General features: G+C 34.9%; 2 protein-coding genes across 2 annotated transcripts; both read left to right on the forward strand.

Moving 5' to 3' along the window:
• On the forward strand, positions 7,356 to 7,873 carry LOC109350447 (uncharacterized mitochondrial protein AtMg00810-like). The gene is made up of 2 exons (XM_019591684.1): positions 7,356 to 7,549; positions 7,648 to 7,873. Exons 1-2 carry the CDS (start codon positions 7,356 to 7,358, stop codon positions 7,871 to 7,873), a joined length of 420 nt encoding a protein of 139 aa, XP_019447229.1.
• On the forward strand, positions 14,708 to 15,225 carry LOC109350448 (uncharacterized mitochondrial protein AtMg00810-like). Its single transcript, XM_019591685.1, has 2 exons — positions 14,708 to 14,901; positions 15,000 to 15,225. Exons 1-2 carry the CDS (start codon positions 14,708 to 14,710, stop codon positions 15,223 to 15,225), a joined length of 420 nt encoding a protein of 139 aa, XP_019447230.1.

Below are 23,189 nucleotides of genomic sequence, written 5' to 3' on the forward strand. Positions count from 1 at the left end.
TCGCCTGAGCTGAAATATGCACAAAGAAAACTTGTTGTTTTCTTGCTTAAGCGAGACAGCTCTCGCTTGAGCCACATGTACCTTATAAAAATGGTGATTCCCTCGCTTGAGCAAGACAGCTCTCGCTTGAGCGAGAAGGCTCCATACAGAAAAGACTTCTTATTTCGTCTGAATGATAACTCTCACATGTGCAAGAGTCTAATGGCATTTTTGCCAAAAAAAATTCATTCACTTCCAATCCTATTCAATAAAACATAAAACACCTTTATTGGAGATAATGTTCTTTCAATAAGTAAATGTTGTATAAATGAATAATTATATGAAATTATTGGAAATGAAACAAAGAAGAGTCACCATATCTAAAGTGATGTATGTAAAGAATTGCATGGTTAAGGACGAGGCCCGCAAGTGTTATATTATGCCCACGCAGCGAGATCATTTGACCGTAAGAAGCTTGACTTGAGAGTAGTCCAGGATGATTCAGCGATGGTTCGTAGTGGTGTTGAGAAGTATTATATGCCCTTGCAGCGAAATCGTCTGACCATAAGAGACTTGGCTTGAGATCCTTCCAGGGTGATTCAACGATGGTTCATAGTGGTGCTGAAGTTTATTCTCTATGGTTTAAATGTTAAGATCGGGTCCCACTAGAAGTATTCTTGATGGGAGATGTCTTAGGATGAGAAGATCGTTATAAAAGATGGATTAAAAGATTTAATTTGCTAACTTTTGTTTGTGTGCATATCCATTGTGAATAATGAAGTAGTGGAGAAGAAATTTACGGGAGACGAACGAGACCCAAGATGTTGTGAGGGATGGCGATGGCGGTGATTCGTCAGCAAAGTCTTGAGGGAGAGTCTAGGTGAGACGAGTTCCATATATTCCTGGATGAGGTATTCTGTTGGATCGGACAGTGCTCACAGCGCAAACTAGACGATCTCTAACAACCCCTCTTTGCAATCAGGATCGTTGAGAGGGATGTCTAGAAAGTGTTTGATACGAAACCATCCTGAAATGGACAATTCCGTTGCAACAGATCGATCATACATATATCCTTGTGAGGAATAAGTTTTGGTGCGATCAAATCGGCTTGTTATGGGACATGTACTCTCGGTTATTTCCGAATAGTTATTAGGAGGATAATGGTGTAAGGATGGTGGACATATGCATAGCATGCATACATGGTATTTATCGATATTGATTCTAAAATCATAAGTTTTATACTTCATTCATCATTAATATATGCGTGTATGATCATATGATATATAAGTACTTGTTCTTTGTCTTGGGGTCATATTTTGTATAATTCCACGACGTCAATGATAAGTTTTTCATTAGATATTTTACTCCTTCTCTTTCTTTCTAGCGTACTCGTATACATCCATGTTTAGATGGACAGATCATCGATGATCAGGGGCTACCATTTTACCATGTCCCAAGATGGGGCATGGAGCATTGAAGGAAACAGATACACTGGTCCCTGTTACCTAGAAATGGATCTCGTATGTGATGGCTCTATGTTGCATCTCCCGGCACATTATGCAGTTCGGGAGGCATCGTTCACCCTACCAAAGCGAAGCTCCATACTTGCCGGTCCATCTGCACCAGCTGAGGCACGAGGCAGATTGGAGGTTGTCAGGACCTGGCCCCAACCGGGATTCTCATCTACTGACTCAACGCCAATAAGGACGGAAGGAGAAGGCATGGCTACTTCATCGGGGCCTAGGAGGTACACCCTGGACCCTTCAATGGATTGGGCAACAGATGAGGTGGTGGAGGACGAGGACGATGACTGTGTAGAGTTAATTTGCATAGAGGATTCAATGGAGGTTATAGAGATCACTTCAGACTCAGAGATCGAGGAAGACCCGAGTGAGGTTTCCAATGCACCACTGGTCTAGAAGCTCCTTTCTTTCTTTTGATAGGGAACTAGTGTAGGGTATTTTTGTATTGCCAACGCCCCCGTCATTATTTTATTTTTATTTGTATTTTTAGTCTTTGTTAGGAGCGAAGAATAGAATCTGCCTTGTATTTTGAAAACCATGATGTATGTATTAAAAATTCAAGAATTGATCCATGATAAGTATTCAGAAAAGAATTGTGTTTCTTTTAATTACATTTTAAGTATTAAGAAATTATTTTCGCAAAGATTTGAAAATGTGACGTCTTGAAAGAGAATAGATAAAATGGAAAAAATGATTTGTAATTTATATGTTACATAAAAGAGAGAAAAAATTACCCATTTTTTCCAAGAGATTAAATATAGTAATTATGAAATTATTTTCGGGCCGTTACAGTGGTGTCCGAATATGACACCCGAATCTCCCAACTACCTCAAAAGTTGGGAGTTATTTATGTTTTTGTTAGAAACTCGTACTTAACCAAATGATTTCATGTCTAGATTAAGTATGGATGTTTTCTTAGGTTGTATGCCCATAGGATAGTATAAAATATCAAGTTTTGTGGTTGTTATCCATGAAGGAACACAACTCGAGAAACTAAAACGCGTAGGGATCGAAAACAACGATGGTATTCAATCTAGTTGCCCAAAAGGTTGAGAGAGTGGTCCTGGCCACTGGTCCAGCCACGCCTGGGAGAGCCAGCCACGCCCAGGCGAGCCAGACACGCCTGGCCACTGGACCAGCCACGCTTGGGCAACCCAGCCTTGCCTAGGCGAGCCAGACACGCATGGCCATTGAGCCAGCCATGCTTGGGTGAGGGCCAGGCAGCGTGCTTGGCTTGTTCTGGGGGGTTTTAGCGCCCGAGCGACAGTCCCCTCGCTCGAGCGAGAACCATGCAGGAAATTGAGTTTGTTTTGGTGAATTGGTCGTTTGCGCGACAGTCTCTCACTTGGGCGAAAAACATACATAAATTGTGACTGTTTTTATTGATTTATTGCTTAGTCAATAACCCTAGTTTGAGTGTGAAGTGTATTTACACTTAGGGAAGGTCGTGTCTCAGAGGATTGAGTCTAGTGCCGAAATCGACAAACGTATACTGTCACTTTTGTTCTTGCGCCTTATGCGGCAAGGATGTCGTGAGCAAGGCTATGCCTAAAAAGGATTACATGATACCATGCAGCGAGGTCGTCTGACCGTAAGAGGCTTGGCCATATGGCCGTCTCGGGTAATTCAGCGATGGTTCGTAGTGGTAGGGATGTGATTCCTATATTATGTGATAACATAAGATCGGGTCCCACAAGAAACACTCATTTGGGAGATGTCTTAGGATGGACCGATCGATATAAAAGAATAATTAAAATATTTAATCGGCTAATTTCAGTTAGTATGCATACTCATTATGAATAGCGAAGTAGTGGAGAATAAATTAATGGGAGAAGAACGAGCTTTGCGATGTTGAGAGGGACGGCGATGACGGCGATTCGTCAGCAAAGTCTTGAGGAAGATTCTAGGTGAGACGAGTCCCTTGTATTCCTAGATGAGGTATTCTGTTGGTTCGGACAGTTCTCACAGCGCAAACTAGACGATCTCTGACAATCCCTCTTTGCAATCAGGATCAATGAGAGGGATGCCTAGAAAGTGTTTGATACGACACCGTCCTGAAATGGACAGTTCTTCGCAACCGATTGGTCAGATATCCTTGCGAGGAATTTATTTTTTTTGGTGCGATCAAATCGGCTTGTTATGAGACCTGTACTCTTGGTTATTTCTGAATAGTATATTGTGAGGATATTGGTGTAAGGACGGATGAAATAAGCATATCATGCATGCATTGAGAGTGTGAATATTGATCCTCATGATTCGAGTTATAACATCATTCATCATTGTGCATTATGTATGTGATCTATATTGTGTATATCATACGTGTATGTCTATATGTGATATTCTGTGTAATCCCATGTCATCATTGAATAATATTCATTAGATGTCTTACTCTCTCATCTTTTCTTTTCTTTTCTCTTCTTTCTGCTTGTCTTCGGTTCGTATTCTCGTTCAGATGGACCGTACGGCGAGGATTTGGAGCTACCGATTATCGATGTCCCAAGAGGTGACATGGAGTAGTGATGAACATAGATACACCTAGCTGGAGATAGTTTGTGATGACTCTACGATGCGCTTTCCTTCACAACATGCAGACTTGGAGGCTTCTTTCACCTTACATGCTCGAAGATTTGCATCTACGGCACCATCCATTCAGTCTGTGATTCCTCACAGACCCACTGATGTTGGACCTTCTACTAGGAGACGGAGTAGAGACGATATGCCTGATTCCCCACCGGGGAAGAGAGATGTTATACGGACGCTGCCCAATCTTCAGGCAAATGCGAGAGTGGGAAGAAAGTCACAATGTTCATCCAACAACCCGAAAGAGGAGTTGGAAGCCAAAGAGGAAGATTGTGTGGAGTTGGTATGTATAGAGGACTCCATTGAGGTGGTGGACCTCTCTTCTTATTCTGAGACGGGGGAGGATCCCAACGAGTGTCCCAGTACCCCCGCTAACCCCGGAGCTAGTCACTAGTTGTCATTTCTATTTCTAGTTGCCCTTGAGGTGGGTATATGTGTAGGGTATTTTGGTTGTTTTGAATAAACCACACTATTGTATATATTTTCAGTTTGGACCAGGATGTATTTCGCTTTGCTTTTGTATAAATGTTTTCAGTCAATTTCAATAAAGAATCATTCCACGAACTATTGTTGTCTTTTCTGCATTTTAGATTACTTAACGTGATGTCCTGAAAAAGAGTCAAATGTAAATGAAGAAGTTTTACGTTACAAATTTTTTTATACCCATTTTTGGGAAATAATGTTAGAGAAATTTTTGGGGCGTTACATTGTAGATTTGAGTTTCAAAGAAGATAAGTCTAAAACAATACTAGCTTTCACACCAGCTCAACATAATGATTTAAATAATTTGATACAAGAGTCTATGAGCCAAGCAAAGTATAACATAAATCAACTAGCATCTAATTACATCACTGCCACAGAACAGCACACTGCAGGTAATTCACAAACCACATCTTCCACATGGGTTCTTGACACAGGAGCAACATACCATGTTTGTCACTCCTTGTCTCTATATCAAAATTTCAAGAGGATTAAACCTTTATTGATCACCTAGCCCAATGGCAATCAAGTAGTTGCCAATTACTCAGGAATTGACATTTTTTCAAGTGATCTATACCTCACCAATGTCTTGTATGTTCCTGTTTTTAATTTCAACTTGATTTCTATATCTAAGCTTACCACCTATCTAGCCTGCACTCTAATTTTTACAACCAATCATTGTAAAATTCAGGACCTACACTCCTTGAAGATGATTGGTGCATCTAAGCTAAAAGGAGGACTATATGTGCTAATTGAATCTACCAAAAATTATGCTAAACCTCATCATGTTAATGCTCATGTTAGCTATAGTGATTGTAATATGTGGCATTCTAGGCTAGGCCATTTATCTCATGACAAAATGAATATTATGCAAGCTACATTTCCTTTTGTGAGATGCAATAAAAATGTTGATCCTTGTGAAGTATGTTACCTAGCTAAGCAAAGAAAATTACCATATTCTGCTAGCACTACCAAATATATTACTGCTTTTGAATTGATCCATGTTGATATATAGGGTCTCATATCCACTCTTTCCACCTTTGGACATAGATATTTTCTTGCCATTGTTGATGACAAAACTAGATTTACTTGGGCTTTCTTTATGAAACAAAATTCTGACACAAATTAACTTGTTAGAGATTTCATTTCTTATGTAAATACTCAATTTGATTTGAGAGTTAAAGCCATTAGAAGTGATAATGACAAAGAATTTATTATGCATGATTTATATCTTTCAAAAGGAATACAACATCAAACCACTTGTGTTGAAACACCACAACAAAATGGTGTAGTTGAAAGAAAGCACCAACACATATTAAGTGTCATTAGAGCCCTCACTTGTCAATCTGGTTTGTCTCATTGCTTTTGGAACTATGCTATGTCACATGCTATACACTTCTGTAATAAATCACCTTATGAGGAACCCTATCAAACCTTGCCTAATATTGAAAACCTGAAAGTTTTTGGCTCCTTGTGTTATGCTTCAACTTTAGTCTTACATAGAAGAAAACTAGATCCTAGGTCAAGAAGATGTGTATTTCTAGGCTTTAAACATGACACTAAAGGATACATACTCTTGAATGTTAAGACAAATGAAATCTTCCTCTCTAGAAATGTGTCATTCTTTGAACACATTTTTCTCTTCCTCAACAATATTATGAATGGTAATATGCCCATTCTCATCCTTCCTGTTAGCATACCAAACATATCATCATATCCTATACCAGAGTATAATGCCTCACCTGACCCTGTGCCAATCCTGCACACTCAACCTGACCCTAATCCTGATGTTCCTGATTTCCAACATACCAATAGACATTCACAAAGGATCAAAAGAACACCTAATTACCTAAGAGACTATCACTACAGCATGGTTCATGGGCCTAACATTCAGACACCTCATAAAATACCTCATCGGAAAAACCCTTATCTACAACCATCTGTCTTAAAACACATAAGAACTTTTCTCTGGCTATATCCATTAGCCAAACCCCTTATCACTATGCAGAAGCCATCAAACATGAATGTTGGCAGAATACTATTCAAACAGAATTGAAAGCTCTAACAAACAATAATACTTGGACATTAACCACTCTACCTAATGATAAAAGGGCCATATGATGTAAGTGGGTCTTTAAAATCAAACATAACCCTGATGGTTCCATAGAGAGACACAAAGCTAGATTAGTGGCAAAGGTATTTAACCAAACTGAGGGTGTTGATTATATGGACACCTTCAGTCCAATCGTGAAGATGACAACCATAAGAGTCATTTTATCTCTAGTTGCTTTGTTTAATTGGCATCTGCATCAGTTAGACATAAACACAACTTTCCTACATGGAGATCTCAAAGAAGAAGTTTACATGAAGATCCCTCAAGGTCTACACAGTAATGATCCCAACCAAGTATGCAAGCTGGAGAAGTCAATCTATGGTCTGAAGCAGGCAAGCAGGCAATGACATGAGAAGCTAACAGGAACCTTGACTCAAATAGGTTATGTCAAATCCTCCTCCGATTATTCTCTGTTTACTAAGAACACTGACACAGGCTTCACAGTCATTCTAGTTTATGCGAATGATTTGATTTTGGAAAGTAATGATCTACAACAAATAATTCACACCAAGGCAGTCCTCAACAACAAATTTAGCATCGAAGACATTGGTGAACTCAAGTTCTTCTTAGGAATGGAGGTTGCAAGAAGTACTAAAGGCATATCTCTCTATCAAATGAAGTATACCTCGGATCTTCTACAGGAAACATGCCTCTTAGGAGCCAAACCAGCATAAACTCCAATGGAATACAATGCAAGACTCCATTCTAAATCAGGAAACACTCTTGAAGATACTACAGCTTATAGAAGGCTCATAGGAAGATTGTTATATTTAACACATACCAGGCCAGATATCTCATTCGCAGTTGGTTTTTTAAGTCAGTATCTTGCTAGTCCTACTGACCTACATCACAAAGCAGCAACAAGGATCCTGAGGTACCTCAAGAACTCACTAGGGCAGAGAATATTCTTTCCAAGCAACAACATCACTGGAATAAAAGGCTACTCCGACTCATATTGGACATCTTGTTTAGACACAAGGAAGTCAGTGACAGGATGGTGCTTCTTCTTAGGGACAACTTGATTTCATGGAAAAGTAAAAGGCAAAACACCATTTCCAGATCTTCCTCCGAAGCTGAATACAGAGCATTTGTCATGGCCACTTGTGAAGCACAATGGCTGATCTATTTGTACAAAGATCTTGGCATTCCACATCCAACTCCAATAAGCATATTTTGTGACAACAATTCGGCTCTTTAAATTGTAGCAAATCCAGTCTTTCATGAAAGAAGAAAGCACATCAAAATCGATTGCCATGTTGGTAGGGAACGTGTTCAAGACAAAACTATTCCTCTCCTACTATCTCCTCTACAAATCAACTTGTTGATATCCTTACTAAATCACTTTCTCCTCTACCCTTTCAAAATATTATATCCAAACTTGGCACCATTGATATCCACATGCCAAGTTTAAGGGGGACTGTTAAAATAGATGATATAGATGATCCCAACTTACCCAATATCAAGCAAGAAGCCAAGCCCAAAATAATATATTCTCTTTATTAGCAAAAAACTGTTTCTTTCCCTTTTTAGTAAGTTTTCATAATTCTATTTAGTTAGTTATATGTTTAGTTTCCTTATATGGAAACTTTTCAGTTTTGATTAGTTTTTCTTTTCTTTCTTCTTAGTAGTATAAGTATAACCCTTGGCTTAGTTGGTTAATTATCAAGTAATAGAGATTCTATGCAATTATTGAGAAGAATTCAAGATATTCAAATAAAGCTTTCTTTGTGAGGTTTACTTTTTCTTGGTTACAACCATCTTCTTCTTCATCCTTTATCTTCTTCTTCTTCTTCTTCTTCTTCTATCCATGCATTACCATCTTTTACATGGTATCAGAGCACCCTTGTAAGGGTGACTCTTCTACGCCATCTTCTTCCAGCCCTCACTGCTATACAATTCCCTCATCCTCTCTTCTCCTTTTTTGTTTCATCATTAACACTGACTTCTCCACTTCTTTTACCCACCAATGGCTAATAATCCAACGAATCCTATTCTTGATCTAACAAGTCCCTACTATATGCACCCAAATGAAAACATAGGTTCCTCTCTAATATCATCTCTCTTGAACGGAGAAAATTATCATTCTTGGTCAAGAGCCATGACAATGGCTTTGAAGACCAAAAACAAATTAGAATTCGTAAATGGAACACTGAGTAAACCACATCCACGCGATCAAATGTTCATAGCTTGGAAAAGGTGCAATAATCTTGTTGTATCTTGGCCTAATCACTCTATTGAACCTTCAATTGTCCAGAGTGTGTTGTGGTTAGAAACAAAACAAGAAATTTGAGCAGATTTTCATCAAAGATACCATCAAGGAGATATATTCCGAATTTTTGAGCTTATTGGGGAAATTCATTCCATCAAGCAAGGTAAACTGTCCATTGCAGCATTTTACAATCAGATGAAGGGGTTGTGGCAGCAGCTAGATAACTATAGGCCTATTCCTCATTGCATATGTGAATACAAATGTAGCTGCACCATTCCCACCATTCAGAATTTATAGGGAGAATTACTATGTGATATGTTTCTTGATAGGTTTGAACGAACAATTCACATCTGTTAGATCACAAATCATGCTTCATGACCCTCTTCTTCCAATCAACAAAGTCTTTTCAACCTTGGTTCAACAAGATAGACAAATGCAACTTGAAGATTTGAAGTTCTCTGGGAGTTTCTCAAGCAACAATAATGAAGCAAGGCTAATATGAAGAGAAATAATTGGGAGCAGACCTGCTGGAACATATGGAAGAGGAAGAGGACAAAAGACTTGCACATTCTACTAGAGGATTGGACACACTGTTGACACATGCTACAAAAAGCATGGATTTCCACCCAGCTACCAAACAAGTGCAAGAAATGTCAATAGCTAGACAGGACAGGGAGGCTCAGACTCATTGGAAGAACAACAAGATCTTGTATGTAAAAACGTGAAAATTCGATATATTTTATTATTTATTTATTTTTAACAAAAATTAATTTTAGAAATTAATCGGTAATGAATTAGGCTAAACCGTTGTTGAGTGTTAGTCTTATTTTGAGAATTCCTATTTTGTGGTAAATTTTCATAATTTTCTGTGACAGAAAGTTTTTGGACTACTATAGGGCCCAAATTCACTCGATGTTTTTTAGTGTCGTAGCTTAGAATTGAATTCTAATTGCGCCATTGGCTTTGAAATATTATCTCAAGTCAGGATAGATATCAAGTTTGTCCAAAATGCATTTCTAAATATTTTTCACTTAAACCTAGAGAAACCCTTGGCTTGCCCCCTCCTGATCTGAATTAGTCTACTTAAAGAGCCCATTCAAGGTAGAGAAACCATTGGCTCCTCATTTCATTCTTCTTATTCTTCTTCATTTGGCTCTCAAGAACTTCAAGGTAAACCTCATCCCTTTTGTTCTTAATCTCTTAGAAATCTAACAATTAGTTGCTTACGAAATTTTAGTATGAGGATCATACGCATGTTACGAACGTTTTCAACCATCAAGATTTTCTAAAAAGCTTTCTATCTCTTGTTATACGCAAGAACGTGAAAAATGAGTTTTTGCAAATTTAGAAATCGATGTTTTGAAACCATGAAATATTATTGTTCATGGGGCTGTTTTAGTATTTGAAAATATGCAAGTTATTTATGTTGATGAAAGATGGTGATTTTGAAATCAAAGAATATTTTAAATGGAAATGTCGTTTTGATCATGAGATTAATCCTTGTAAAACAATGTTGAAATGATCATGAACCGATAGGAATTGGAAACGAGACATTCGAGGATAAATTATGGTTCAAGAATATAAATCTTGGACCGGGTGGATGAAAGTCTCAGATGTTCTTAGAAAGGATTAAAATGATGTCTTTAACTTAGAGTTAGTAGGAAAACGATTTAACTCACAAATCACTATTTAGTTTTCGTGTTTAGTTTCAAGGCATTCAAAGTCATACAACCTACACATTCACGGAAGGGAAATCAAATGCGCTGCAACCCAAGGTGAGAGAGAATACATCGTGACATAGTGGTTGTAACATCGTGTTTTTCCGAGCACGTTTAATTAAGTAATTAGTTGTTAATGAATTAATTATAGAAATTAATCATTAATATTTTAGGCTAAACATCAGTTGAGTTTTAGTCTTGTATTATAATATTCTTGCTTATCCTAGTTTTTTCAAGATTTTTGGAGAATAAAAGTTTTTGAGACGATTTCGGGACGTTTTATCGATTTTTCGCCTATTTTTTGAGTTCCATAACTCGGAATCAAATTCCAATTTCTCCGTTCGCTACGAAATATTATTTCTAGTCAAATTACACACCAAGTTTATCTATAACGCATCTCTAGGTATTTTCACCTCGAAATTCAAGTTTCGATGTTTCGGGCAAAAAACCTAAATCGGTATATCGTATATTTCTGGACGAAGCAACTCGGTAATATTTGGCAAAGACTTCAATTGTGAAATCATGTCGCATCAATCAAGTCAGAGTATTAATCACATCATGGGTCAATGACTTATCAAATAAGCAAAGTCAAAGCTTCCATAATCCCCTAAATCACTCACCAAATCTCTTCACTCTACCGCCATTAGACACATCACCTAAGCTAGCTTAAAGTTAGATTGTCTCTCATTAATTTTCAGATTTGAGAGAGGGTGAGACTCTCCTATAAATATCTCACCTCATCCTCTCATTTTTACACTAATTCTCCTAAAGAAAGTTAAGGTATTCTTTCTCTTTTTCTCTTCTCCATTTTTCTCTACATACACCATGAGAAAATCATGATCTCTTAGTATGTTATTCATGGAGTTGAGTTTATGTTTGTTTTCTTTAAATATTTTGTAAGTCATGACTAAAGGGGATGCTAATGAAATTATATGAACCTTTGTGTATTTTTTGACTTATGTAAAACTTACAATTTCTTACTTGTTCTTAGATGGAAAAAACTATATCTTTGGACAAGGTTAGATGAGTTTATTTGTATTAGAAATATTGAAAATTATTGTTAGTATTTGAATGTGTTTAAAGGTGATGATTTGAACATCAAATGAACCTTTATTGTGTTTAAGAAAAGTTTATGTCTATTCTTGAAAGTTCAAAATGTTTATGAGTTTTTGTTGAAAAAATTTCATTTTTAAAAGGCATTATGTGTAAAATGTTGTTTAGCATATGTTATTCTTTGATTTCCAAGTTAAAGTAATGATTTGGGATAAAAGATGATTTATTAAAGTCTTGACTTCATAAACTTAAAGTGTTATGAAGTTTTAGATTGTAAAGTAGTAAAAATGTTAACTTATGATTTATAGTTCATGACTATTGAATCAACACCTATTAACCCACGATGTTATCCTAATATTTGGAGGTGTTGAGATGATCATAAAATTAGTTGTGTTTTTTTAGTAGCATGCTTTAAATGAGGAGATTGACCTAGAAAGTCTTAACTTTATAAACCTAAAGTGTTATGAAGTCTTAGATAGAAAAATGATTTAAAAGTGTTGATCTTGGTTAAGTTAGCTTACTTTAAAGTGGTAAGATTGAGTTAAACAGTCTTCATTTAAAAGTATTGACTTTTTTTAAGTTGGCTTACTTTAAAATAGTAAGTCTAGCTTAATAATCTTACTTAAAAAGGTTAATCTTAATAAAAATGTTTTACTTGCAAAAGATAAGTTTTATGAATAGTTATCATTACCGGAAAAATGTAATGAAGTGGAAATACATGTAACAAATGAGTTTCTGGAACAACTGAAGGGTTTGCAAGGTTCGGATCCAGAACTACAAGAGAGTCTTGTTGGCTGAAGCTCTGGAATTTCAGGAAGGAATAGACGGAGTACTCAAATGCAAGAATAGAATCTGCGTGCCAAGAGATCTCGATTTAAGGATGGAAATCTTGGACGAAGCTCATAAAAGCAAGCTAAGTATTCATCCTGGAGCTACCAAGATGTATCGGGACATGAAGAAGATGTTTTGGTGGTCCGCTATGAAGAAGGATGTAGCAGAGTATGTGTCACGCTGTTTGGTGTGCCAAAAAGCAAAATTTGAGCACAAGCGACCCGATGGAGAACTTCAACCCTTGAATATCCCGGTTTGGAAATGTGATAGCATTTCAATAGACTTCGTGAGCGATTTTCCACGAACTCAGAAGTGATACGACGTTGTTTGGGTAATAGTGGATCGTTTGACGAAGACAACCCACTTTCTACCAATCAACATAAAGTACTCTTTAGAGAAACCGATGGAGTTATACATCAAGGAGATTGTCCGATTGCATGGTATTACTACAAATATCATCTCGAATAGAGACACGCGCTTCATCTTGAAGTTTTGGAATGGTTTTCAAACAACTTTGGGTACCAAGTTGAGTATGAGTTCAACCTACCATTTGCAAACTGATGGTCAATCAGAAAGGACCATTCAATCATTGGAAGATCTTCTCAGAGCTTGCATGTTAGAGCATTCGAGAAGCTAGGTTGACTACCTATATTTGATTGAGTTCACCTACAACAATAGTTTTTATTCCAGTATCAGAATGGCGTCATACGAATTTCTCTATGGTAGAAAGTGTAGAACACCTCTATGTTGGTTTGAGGCGGGAGAGAATCTAGTGTTAGGACCCGATATGGTTCAACGGACGACGAAGAAAATTAGAATGATAAGGGAAAACATGAAGACTGCATAGAGTAGACAAAATAGTTATTATGATAGGAGAAGAACCCCTCTGAGTTTTGAAGAAGGAGATCATGTGTTTATGAGGGTGGTTCCAACAACTGCCATTGGCAGAGTGCTTAAATCTCATAAGCTTACCCCTAGGTTCATAGGGCCATACCAAATCATTAGAAAAGTCGGACCGATAGCTTACTAAATAGCCTTGCCTCATTTGCTGTCAAACCTACATAATGTCTTCCATGCGTCCCAACTGAGAAAATACATTAGTGACCCGTCGCATATCATTGATCCTGAATCAATTCAGCTAAAGTATAATCTCACTTTCGAGACTTTGCCGTTGAGAATTGCCGATTTGAGTGTGAAAACTCTGTGAGGGAAAGAAATCGCCTTAGTTAAGGTGATTTGGAGTTAGACGAATGGAGAAGATGCTACTTGGGAGGTAGAAAGTGGCATGAAGGAATCATTTCCCCATCGGTTTTCTTAGAATGTACGTTTAATTTACGAGGACGGAAATCTTATAAGTTGGGGAGGATTGTAACAACGTGTTTTTCCGAGCACGTTTAATTAAGTAATTAGTTGTTAATGAATTAATTATAGAAATTAATCAGTAATGTTTCAGGCTAAACCTCAGTTGATTTTTAGTCTTGTATTATAATATTCTTGTTTGCCCTATTTTTTTCAAGATTTTTAGAGAATAAAAGTTTCTGAGACGATTTCGAGTCATTTTATCGAGTTTTCTCACAATTTTTGAGTTCCGTAAATTGGAGTGAAATTACGATTTCACTATTGGCTTCAAAATATTATTTCTAGTCAAAATAGACATCAAGTTTGTCCATAACTCATCTCTAGATATTTTCACCTCGAAATTCAAGTTTCGATGTTTCGAGCAAAAAACCTAAATTGGTAGATCATATATTTCCGGACGAAGTTACCCGGTAATACTCGGGAATGACTTCAATTGCGAAATCACCCTGCATCAATCAGTAATGATCCCAACCAAGTATGCAAGCTGGAGAAGTCAATCTATGGTCTGAAGCAGGCAAGCAGGCAATGACATGAGAAGCTAACAGGAACCTTGACTCAAATAGGTTATGTCAAATCCTCCTCCGATTATTCTCTGTTTACTAAGAACACTGACACAGGCTTCACAGTCATTCTAGTTTATGCGAATGATTTGATTTTGGAAAGTAATGATCTACAACAAATAATTCACACCAAGGCAGTCCTCAACAACAAATTTAGCATCGAAGACATTGGTGAACTCAAGTTCTTCTTAGGAATGGAGGTTGCAAGAAGTACTAAAGGCATATCTCTCTATCAAATGAAGTATACCTCGGATCTTCTACAGGAAACATGCCTCTTAGGAGCCAAACCAGCATAAACTCCAATGGAATACAATGCAAGACTCCATTCTAAATCAGGAAACACTCTTGAAGATACTACAGCTTATAGAAGGCTCATAGGAAGATTGTTATATTTAACACATACCAGGCCAGATATCTCATTCGCAGTTGGTTTTTTAAGTCAGTATCTTGCTAGTCCTACTGACCTACATCACAAAGCAGCAACAAGGATCCTGAGGTACCTCAAGAACTCACTAGGGCAGAGAATATTCTTTCCAAGCAACAACATCACTGGAATAAAAGGCTACTCCGACTCATATTGGACATCTTGTTTAGACACAAGGAAGTCAGTGACAGGATGGTGCTTCTTCTTAGGGACAACTTGATTTCATGGAAAAGTAAAAGGCAAAACACCATTTCCAGATCTTCCTCCGAAGCTGAATACAGAGCATTTGTCATGGCCACTTGTGAAGCACAATGGCTGATCTATTTGTACAAAGATCTTGGCATTCCACATCCAACTCCAATAAGCATATTTTGTGACAACAATTCGGCTCTTTAAATTGTAGCAAATCCAGTCTTTCATGAAAGAAGAAAGCACATCAAAATCGATTGCCATGTTGGTAGGGAACGTGTTCAAGACAAAACTATTCCTCTCCTACTATCTCCTCTACAAATCAACTTGTTGATATCCTTACTAAATCACTTTCTCCTCTACCCTTTCAAAATATTATATCCAAACTTGGCACCATTGATATCCACATGCCAAGTTTAAGGGGGACTGTTAAAATAGATGATATAGATGATCCCAACTTACCCAATATCAAGCAAGAAGCCAAGCCCAAAATAATATATTCTCTTTATTAGCAAAAAACTGTTTCTTTCCCTTTTTAGTAAGTTTTCATAATTCTATTTAGTTAGTTATATGTTTAGTTTCCTTATATGGAAACTTTTCAGTTTTGATTAGTTTTTCTTTTCTTTCTTCTTAGTAGTATAAGTATAACCCTTGGCTTAGTTGGTTAATTATCAAGTAATAGAGATTCTATGCAATTATTGAGAAGAATTCAAGATATTCAAATAAAGCTTTCTTTGTGAGGTTTACTTTTTCTTGGTTACAACCATCTTCTTCTCCATCCTTTATCTTCTTCTTCTATCCATGGATTACCATCTTTTACACCTTTCGTGACACTTCTCAACGAAAGTATCAATTGTTAGGATTTAAATACATGAAGATAATTCAACCCTCTATTAGGTGGGGGAGCTTAATGACTTAATTACCAAAATGAGTTTGCAATTCTACTCAATGTGAGACTCCTAGCAGTTAGATAATTCATTCCTCTCTTTTTTTGAAAATAAATTTATCTTTGTTCATTTTATTTTTTATCAATTCATTAAATATAATATTGTTTTAAAAAATGAAAGTCTAAAAAATTTGAAGTTAGGGAATCAAATCTGTTCACAAACTAATATCAATTTGACATTTTATTGATATAGAAACTGACTCTGACTTGAATACTTTTTTAGATTTAATGAGAGCAGTAATTAGATAAAAATATTCTGAAAGTGATAATTAATACGCCTAGTCTAAGTTAACGATATAGAAATAATGAATTATTTCTTTCTTCATATGCACGAGAACTGGTTTAAAAAACTATAAATATTGAATTGGACATAAATTTAAAATACAAGAACTAAAACTTTAGTCAAACAAAAAAAATAAAGTGCAACCAGTAAGTGTCGTTGAAAAATGAAGCAAATGAATTTATAGATATGTATGCACTTGTTAATATTATTTTTTTAAATGCATTACCCACAATATTTTTTGTTTTTTAGAGTTAAAATAAATTAATAATTATGTTTTATGCGGTCAAATCCAGTCCGGTCTGTTTATATTAAGATGTCTGATCTAGTTCAGTCCAAATATTATATGTGGTTTCGGTTCGGTTTGGATCGTTTTTTTTTTATAAAAAATTTAAATTGCACATACACTCAAAACTCATAAAAATTACTAAACGTCAAGGCATAAAACATAAAAAATAATGTTCAACTACATCAAAACAACATTGAAAGTAAACAATAGCAATAAACAACAAGACAATAACAATAAAGTAAACAACGACATTAAGTTAAACAACAACAACAACAATAGCAACATTAGTATTAACAACAACAACCACCACCAGACAATACTTAAACAATTTAGGAGTTGGACATATGTTAAGTGGAAAATACTTAAAAGGGTTACCTACTTAAACAATTTTGGTCCGGTTTGGATCGAAGAGGTGAATTCGAAAATCGGACTGATCGGTCCTAAATAAAAAAATTAATACAATCCAAACATATTCAGTTTTTGCAGTTTCTGTTTATTTTGGATCGGTTTTATTTTTGGATCAGTCTGGATTTGAACACCCCTTAACTTTACTAAATTAATAGCCATTAGACATTACTGTAACTCCAAAATTATATTCTAAAAATTAATTTTTAGGGTTTGATTGGCAACATCTTTTTAATTAAAAGTAAATCTTATTTAACACTATACCCAAGTGTCCCACATTTATTGTTATGAAATGGATAAATTGACCAAGATGGTATAAGTTTTCTTCCATCCTTATCTTATTATTTCACCAATGATTATAATATTTGTTGGAGTAGTTATTTGTTTAAATTGATTTTGAGATAGAGAACTTTAATATGATATTAAAATCATATTCTAATTCATTATCGATGATCATATGCCAAAAGATTTAAATACTTATTATACTAATCCAATCTTCACTAATTGGTTTTGAGATAAGTTTTTTTATTGACAAATTAAATAGACAACACATTATTAATATAAAGAAAAGAATATGAGAACAATGATACATCAATCCACAAATAGTCTATAAATAAGCTAACAAGGGTTGATACACACCAATGAGTTTAACACATACTCAGCATGGAAAAATTAAAACTCACACATCTTGATTTAAGAAAGCTTCAAGAGTTTAAGTAAATTAACTTTATCATATCATCCATGTAAAATTAATGTTCCCAAACACCACTCTAATTATAACATGCCAAATATTTTGTATATAATTATGAACTATAGAGAGATCCACACATACTTCTTTTGCTTATATATCAGCAACATACCTTCACGGTTAAAGAAACATGTATTAACCTCATTTTGGAGAATTTAGTTAAACCCAAACCATAAATATATGTTTTGTCAAAAATCATAGGACTTTCGACAAGAGAATAATATATGATTGATTGATTCCTCTAACTCTTTACATAACACAGAGTGGAAAGCACCTCTTCTTAACAAGTTCGGTTTTGTGGGTAATCAATTTATCACAACCTTCCAAACTAAATATGTGATCTTTGTTGGTACCTTCTTACACATTTTTTTCTTAAACTATGCTTTGTATTATTATTATATAACATGACACAGCTACTAGTTCAAACACGCTAACTCAAGATAAACACATCAAACATTATTATTGTATTTTGACATCAGAATATATATGAACTAAACACGTCATTTTTGTACAAAATAAAAAACGGCACAGTTACTAGTTCGACACGTGATAACGTATTAGTAGTATAAAGTCGTATGAAGTAATGTATTAAGACATCATTATCATAAACATAAAAAAAACATCATTTCGTTGTACCTAAAAAAACATCATTATCAAATCGAAAGGGTTGCCACAATTATTGAACACTTGGATATCAAGAGAAAAAACTATTGCTTAACACTTAACAAATCACACGGTACTATGTGTCCTCCCACAATTTGATCCTTCAGCATTATTTCAAAAGTGGAATAATAAGGGTGAAAGGGTACACCAGTCGTTGGGATGATGAGGAAAAGAGAATCTATGGGTTTGAGGTCTTTATCTTTGAGGGTTCTACAGAACAAAACTCGTGGAAAGCACAAATCAACAATCCACTGACATGTAAACAAATCATGCACGTACTTTTAAGAATTATCATAATTTCATGATGATTTTTCTTATTTTGTAATGTTTAAGGCATATTTTTCTATTAAGCAATTTTATATTACGCATATTTTTCTATTAAGCATTTTCTACTTAATGAACTCGATTATCTATTAATTATGTTGGATCTAGCTAAATTGATTAAGGCATATTATTTCAAAGGAAATGATAGATGTTTCTAATAGATATATGTGTCTAAATACCCTCATAGCTATTAAATAGAGAATTTTTATTGCATTTTATAATATACTGCATTGTAAAATGCACCTGTGGGGATAATTAATATACTTGCCTTTTTGTTATAACGATATGTTAGAAGGATCTAGCAATGATATTATATCTATCATTTGATGCCAAAATAATATAATTCCAATTGTGAATCATATTTGTTTTGATTGACATGATATATAGTTAACTAATGTAGGATTTGTCTCTCGTCCGTTATCTTTTGACTCAGTTTTGCATGATGTATTATAGATTTTTTTTGGAAAGATTGTTAGAATATGTCTTGAATTATGCATTATAGAAACTCTGGTATACCAACAATGCTATTTACCAATAGTGCCATCTCAGTGGGATAAAAAATGCGCCATGCAAGTACGAAATGAAGCTTCAACGATGAAGGGTAGCATAACAATGGTGATGTAAACCATGAGGACAACTTATGATTTGTGGAGGACAATCTTATAATTAGGAGAACCACTTGGAGTTCATATTTTTCGAAGGAAATTATGAAAAAAATTTAGTTTATTTATTTATTTACTTAAATTTAATAAATGAGGGTAGTTTTAGGATTTAATTTTGTCTTAGGAGTTATTTCATTTAAATTTTCAAGTGTTTATTTCAATTATTCATGTAATATGGATTGAGAAATTAATTGAAAAAGATAATGTAGAGATAAAGATCTGAAATCCAGCATGGTTGATTTATGAGAATTAATCTCATATTCTTGCTTAGAGATAATGTGAAGATTAAGTTGATTTAATCATCACAATTCAGTCAGCCACAAGTCAAATTGAATTTGGGAACCTTTGGCATTGGAGATCAAACAAAAACATGGAGACCAAGTCAAGCAATTAATTTCAACTCAACCAACCATCAGTTATGATTTTATCTACATGATTAATTAGGAATTTTATTTTGTTTATTAGAAGATAATTAGGGTTCTATCTTAGTCTTATCTTTATTCAGCAAGGCAAGTTGCCTATTTATATTTTATTTGATCATTAATAAAAGTTAAGTTTAATTTTGAGAAAACCATGTATTTATTTTAGTTAAGAGAATTCTCCTAAAAACCTCCATCGTTGGTAGTGGCCATCATTGATGAATTCTTATCAAGCTTCCTAGCTTGTGGCAAATAACACTAGCTTATCAAGCATTCTTGCTTGTGACACTTCCCCCTTCTAATCTTATCCATTTCCCTCACCAAAACAACCTCAAATTCTCCATAATTCACCAAAACGGAATTACAACTTAAAAAGCTCAAGATTTCAAGTTAAAACTTCCTAATTATAAGGCAACCCCTTGAGGTTGTCATCAAGTGGTCATCAGAGCTAGTTTTAGCTTGAAACCCAAGTCATGGCCGAGGAGGCCAACCAAAGGACAAACATCTTCCATTCTTGGTGTTTGGTCCAAGGAAATGTCTGTTTATCAAGTATTGATGGTGAATGTACCAAAATGGTTAGTTTAAGGTTAGTTTCAAAACTAAACCTTGCGACTAAACCACATCTCACTCCTTATCAACTACAATGGTTAAGTAAGATTGAGGAGATTATTGTGTGAACCAGCAAGTGGAGATTCCATTTTCAATAGGGAAATATGACGATGTAGTTATTTGTGATGTGGTTCACATGGAGACCAACCATATACGTTTGGGTCGTTCATGGCAAATGGACAAGAGAACCATCCATGATGGATTCTCAAACAAATACACCTTTTTCAGCAAAACCGAAAGGTGGTGTTATGTAAGTGATTGAGGATCGGAAGATTTTGAAAAAGAGAATTGAGGAGGAGAGAAAGGAAAAGTTGCGCAAAATTGAGAGTGAAAAGAAAAATGAGGAGAAAAGAGTCATTGGAAGAAAGAGGAAGATTAGTGAAGAATAGAGAAATTTCGTTACAAAAAAAAAGTAAGGTTGGGAATGTGTTGACTCCAAAACAACCCCTACCCCACTTCAGGGTGGAAAATTGTTTTTTACCACTAACAAGTCTTTGCTTCGTTTTGTTCAAAAATTTTTGCAAGACATTGGAGTAATCTTCCTTAAGGAAGAAGCACCTGATCATCCACCCTTATGGGAGGCTGAATTTTACATTGGTCAAGTTGTTCCTATGGATGTGATGAGGACAAGGCATGAAGACTCAACTATTATGGTATTTTCTAAAGATGCACATTTTTTAACAACAAATATTGTGGTTGCTTTTCTTCTTGCTGGATTATTCATCAAGGGTATGACCAATGATGAATATGTGGAGAGTTGTTTCAAACAATTCAATAAGATGGTCTTTGATCCAGGTGGTGATTGTGCCTCAAATGTGAGGACAAATTCTTTTCAAGAAGGACGGTATGATGTAAACTAAGGGGGACAACCTATGATTTATGAAGGACAATCTTACAATTAGGAGAGCCACTTGGAGTTCATATTCTTGGAAGGAAATTATGAAAGTTTTTAGTTTATTTATTTATTTGCTTAAGTTTAATAAATGAGAATTTTTTCTCATGAGTAGTCTTAGGATTTAATTTTGTCTTAGGAGTTATTTCATTTAAAGGTTCAAGTGTTTATTTCAATTATTCATGTAATATGGATTGGGAAGTTAATTGAAAAAGATAATGTGGAATAAAGATCTGAAATCCAGCATACTTGATTTATGGGAATTAATCTCATATTCTTGCTTAGAGATAATGTGAAGATTAAGTTGATTTAATCATCACAATTCAGCCAGCCACAAGTCAAATTGAATTTGGCAACCTTTGGCATTGGAGATCAAACAAAAATGTGGAGACCAAGTCAAACAAGCAATTTCAACTCAACCAACCTAATTTGATGCATATAATCAGTTAGGATCTTATCTACATGATTAATTAAGAATTTTATTTTGTTTATTAGAAGATAATTAGGATTCTATCTTAGTCTTATCTTTATTCAGCAAGGCAGATTGCCTACTTATATTTTATTTGTTTATTAATAAAAGTTAAGTTTAATTTTGAGAAAACCTTGTGTTTATTTTAGTTGAGAGAATTCTCCTAGAACCCTCCATTGTTGGCTGAGGCCACCATTGATGAATTCTTATCAAGCTTTCTAGCTTGTGACGAATAACACTAGCTTTCTAGCTTGTGGCGAATAACACTAGCTTATCAAGCATTCTTGCTTGTAGCGCTTTCCCCTTCCAATCTTATCCATTTCCCTCACCAAAACAACCCCAAATTCTCCATAATTCACCAAAACTGAATTACAACTTAAAAAGTTCAAGACTTCAAGATAAAATGATCTTAATTTTAAGATAGCCCCTTAATATTGTTATCAAATAGCGAGTAGCGTGGCTAGATTAACCTATTAGATGTCGTTCACGATGAAAAATGTGGTGGCAAATGGAGTTGCATAATTATGTATGTTTGGCAATACCCTTAATTAGGCTTTAAACGGATTATAAGCTTAGTGATATTATTTGGAAAAGAATAAATTAAAACTTTGGTTGTTTAATTAACCAAGAACTTTTTTGGGAAATGTTAAAGAGTGTTGTCAGGGTACTTTTTATGAAATTTAAAATAAAAAATGTGTATCTTAAGGGGTTCATTCAAGCATTTAACTTTAGATACACATTTTCTATGTTTATATTCTCTAACAAGTGACATTGTGGCAGCTTATGACATTAACCACTTTAATTAAATAAATTCTCAAGCTCTATCAATAAGGAGTTTGTCAAATTGTGTATATGAGTGCTTGCTCGACCCTCGTGTATTATATAAGATTAAAGATTAATGTTTGATTTTTAACGACAATACTTATTGGAAGGATGATTATATACCCTTAGTAAACACAAAAAAAGTCTAGATCATAAAACTTGATTTGATAAGTGAATAAGGTCGTTCATAACTTATAAGAAATGAGTTTTGATGTTATTCATGTTATCAGTTAGTTAATCAATTATTGTAACAAAACAATGAGCAAATTAAAATATCAAGTCTAATTTTGGGGATTATTTAAGCTAAAGTCAATTACAAACACATTCCATATACATCCCTTTCTAGACTTATAACTAGGGTTAAGAGTGTAATAGTTTATTTTAGTTTGATTTTTGGAGCAGTTTAAGATCTAAATAAGAGTGAATAGTTCTACTCTGGTTCATATTATTTTACAACATAAACCTAAATCAAACTAAGCAAATACAATTTGGTTCGTTTTAATTTATTGGCTCACCTTACTTTTTCTTTTTGCAAAATTTGAAAACAAGGAATACCAATGTTATGAATGGCTACATAAAAATTCCAAAAATTTAGTCACTTGATAAGTTGCTACTAGCTACAAATTCAACTAAATTAAACCTA

Source organism: Lupinus angustifolius, chromosome LG06, assembly GCF_001865875.1.
Source record: "Lupinus angustifolius cultivar Tanjil chromosome LG06, LupAngTanjil_v1.0, whole genome shotgun sequence".
Taxonomy (NCBI): domain Eukaryota; kingdom Viridiplantae; phylum Streptophyta; class Magnoliopsida; order Fabales; family Fabaceae; genus Lupinus; species Lupinus angustifolius.

Coding starts and splice junctions, on each gene's coding strand:
- LOC109350447 (XM_019591684.1), top strand. CDS start 7,356: ATGGAATACAATGCAAGACTCCATTCTAAATCAGGAAACACTCTTGAA. Junction 7,550..7,647: donor GCAGCAACAAGGATCCTGAG/GTACCTCAAGAA, acceptor CATCTTGTTTAG/ACACAAGGAAGTCAGTGACA.
- LOC109350448 (XM_019591685.1), top strand. CDS start 14,708: ATGGAATACAATGCAAGACTCCATTCTAAATCAGGAAACACTCTTGAA. Junction 14,902..14,999: donor GCAGCAACAAGGATCCTGAG/GTACCTCAAGAA, acceptor CATCTTGTTTAG/ACACAAGGAAGTCAGTGACA.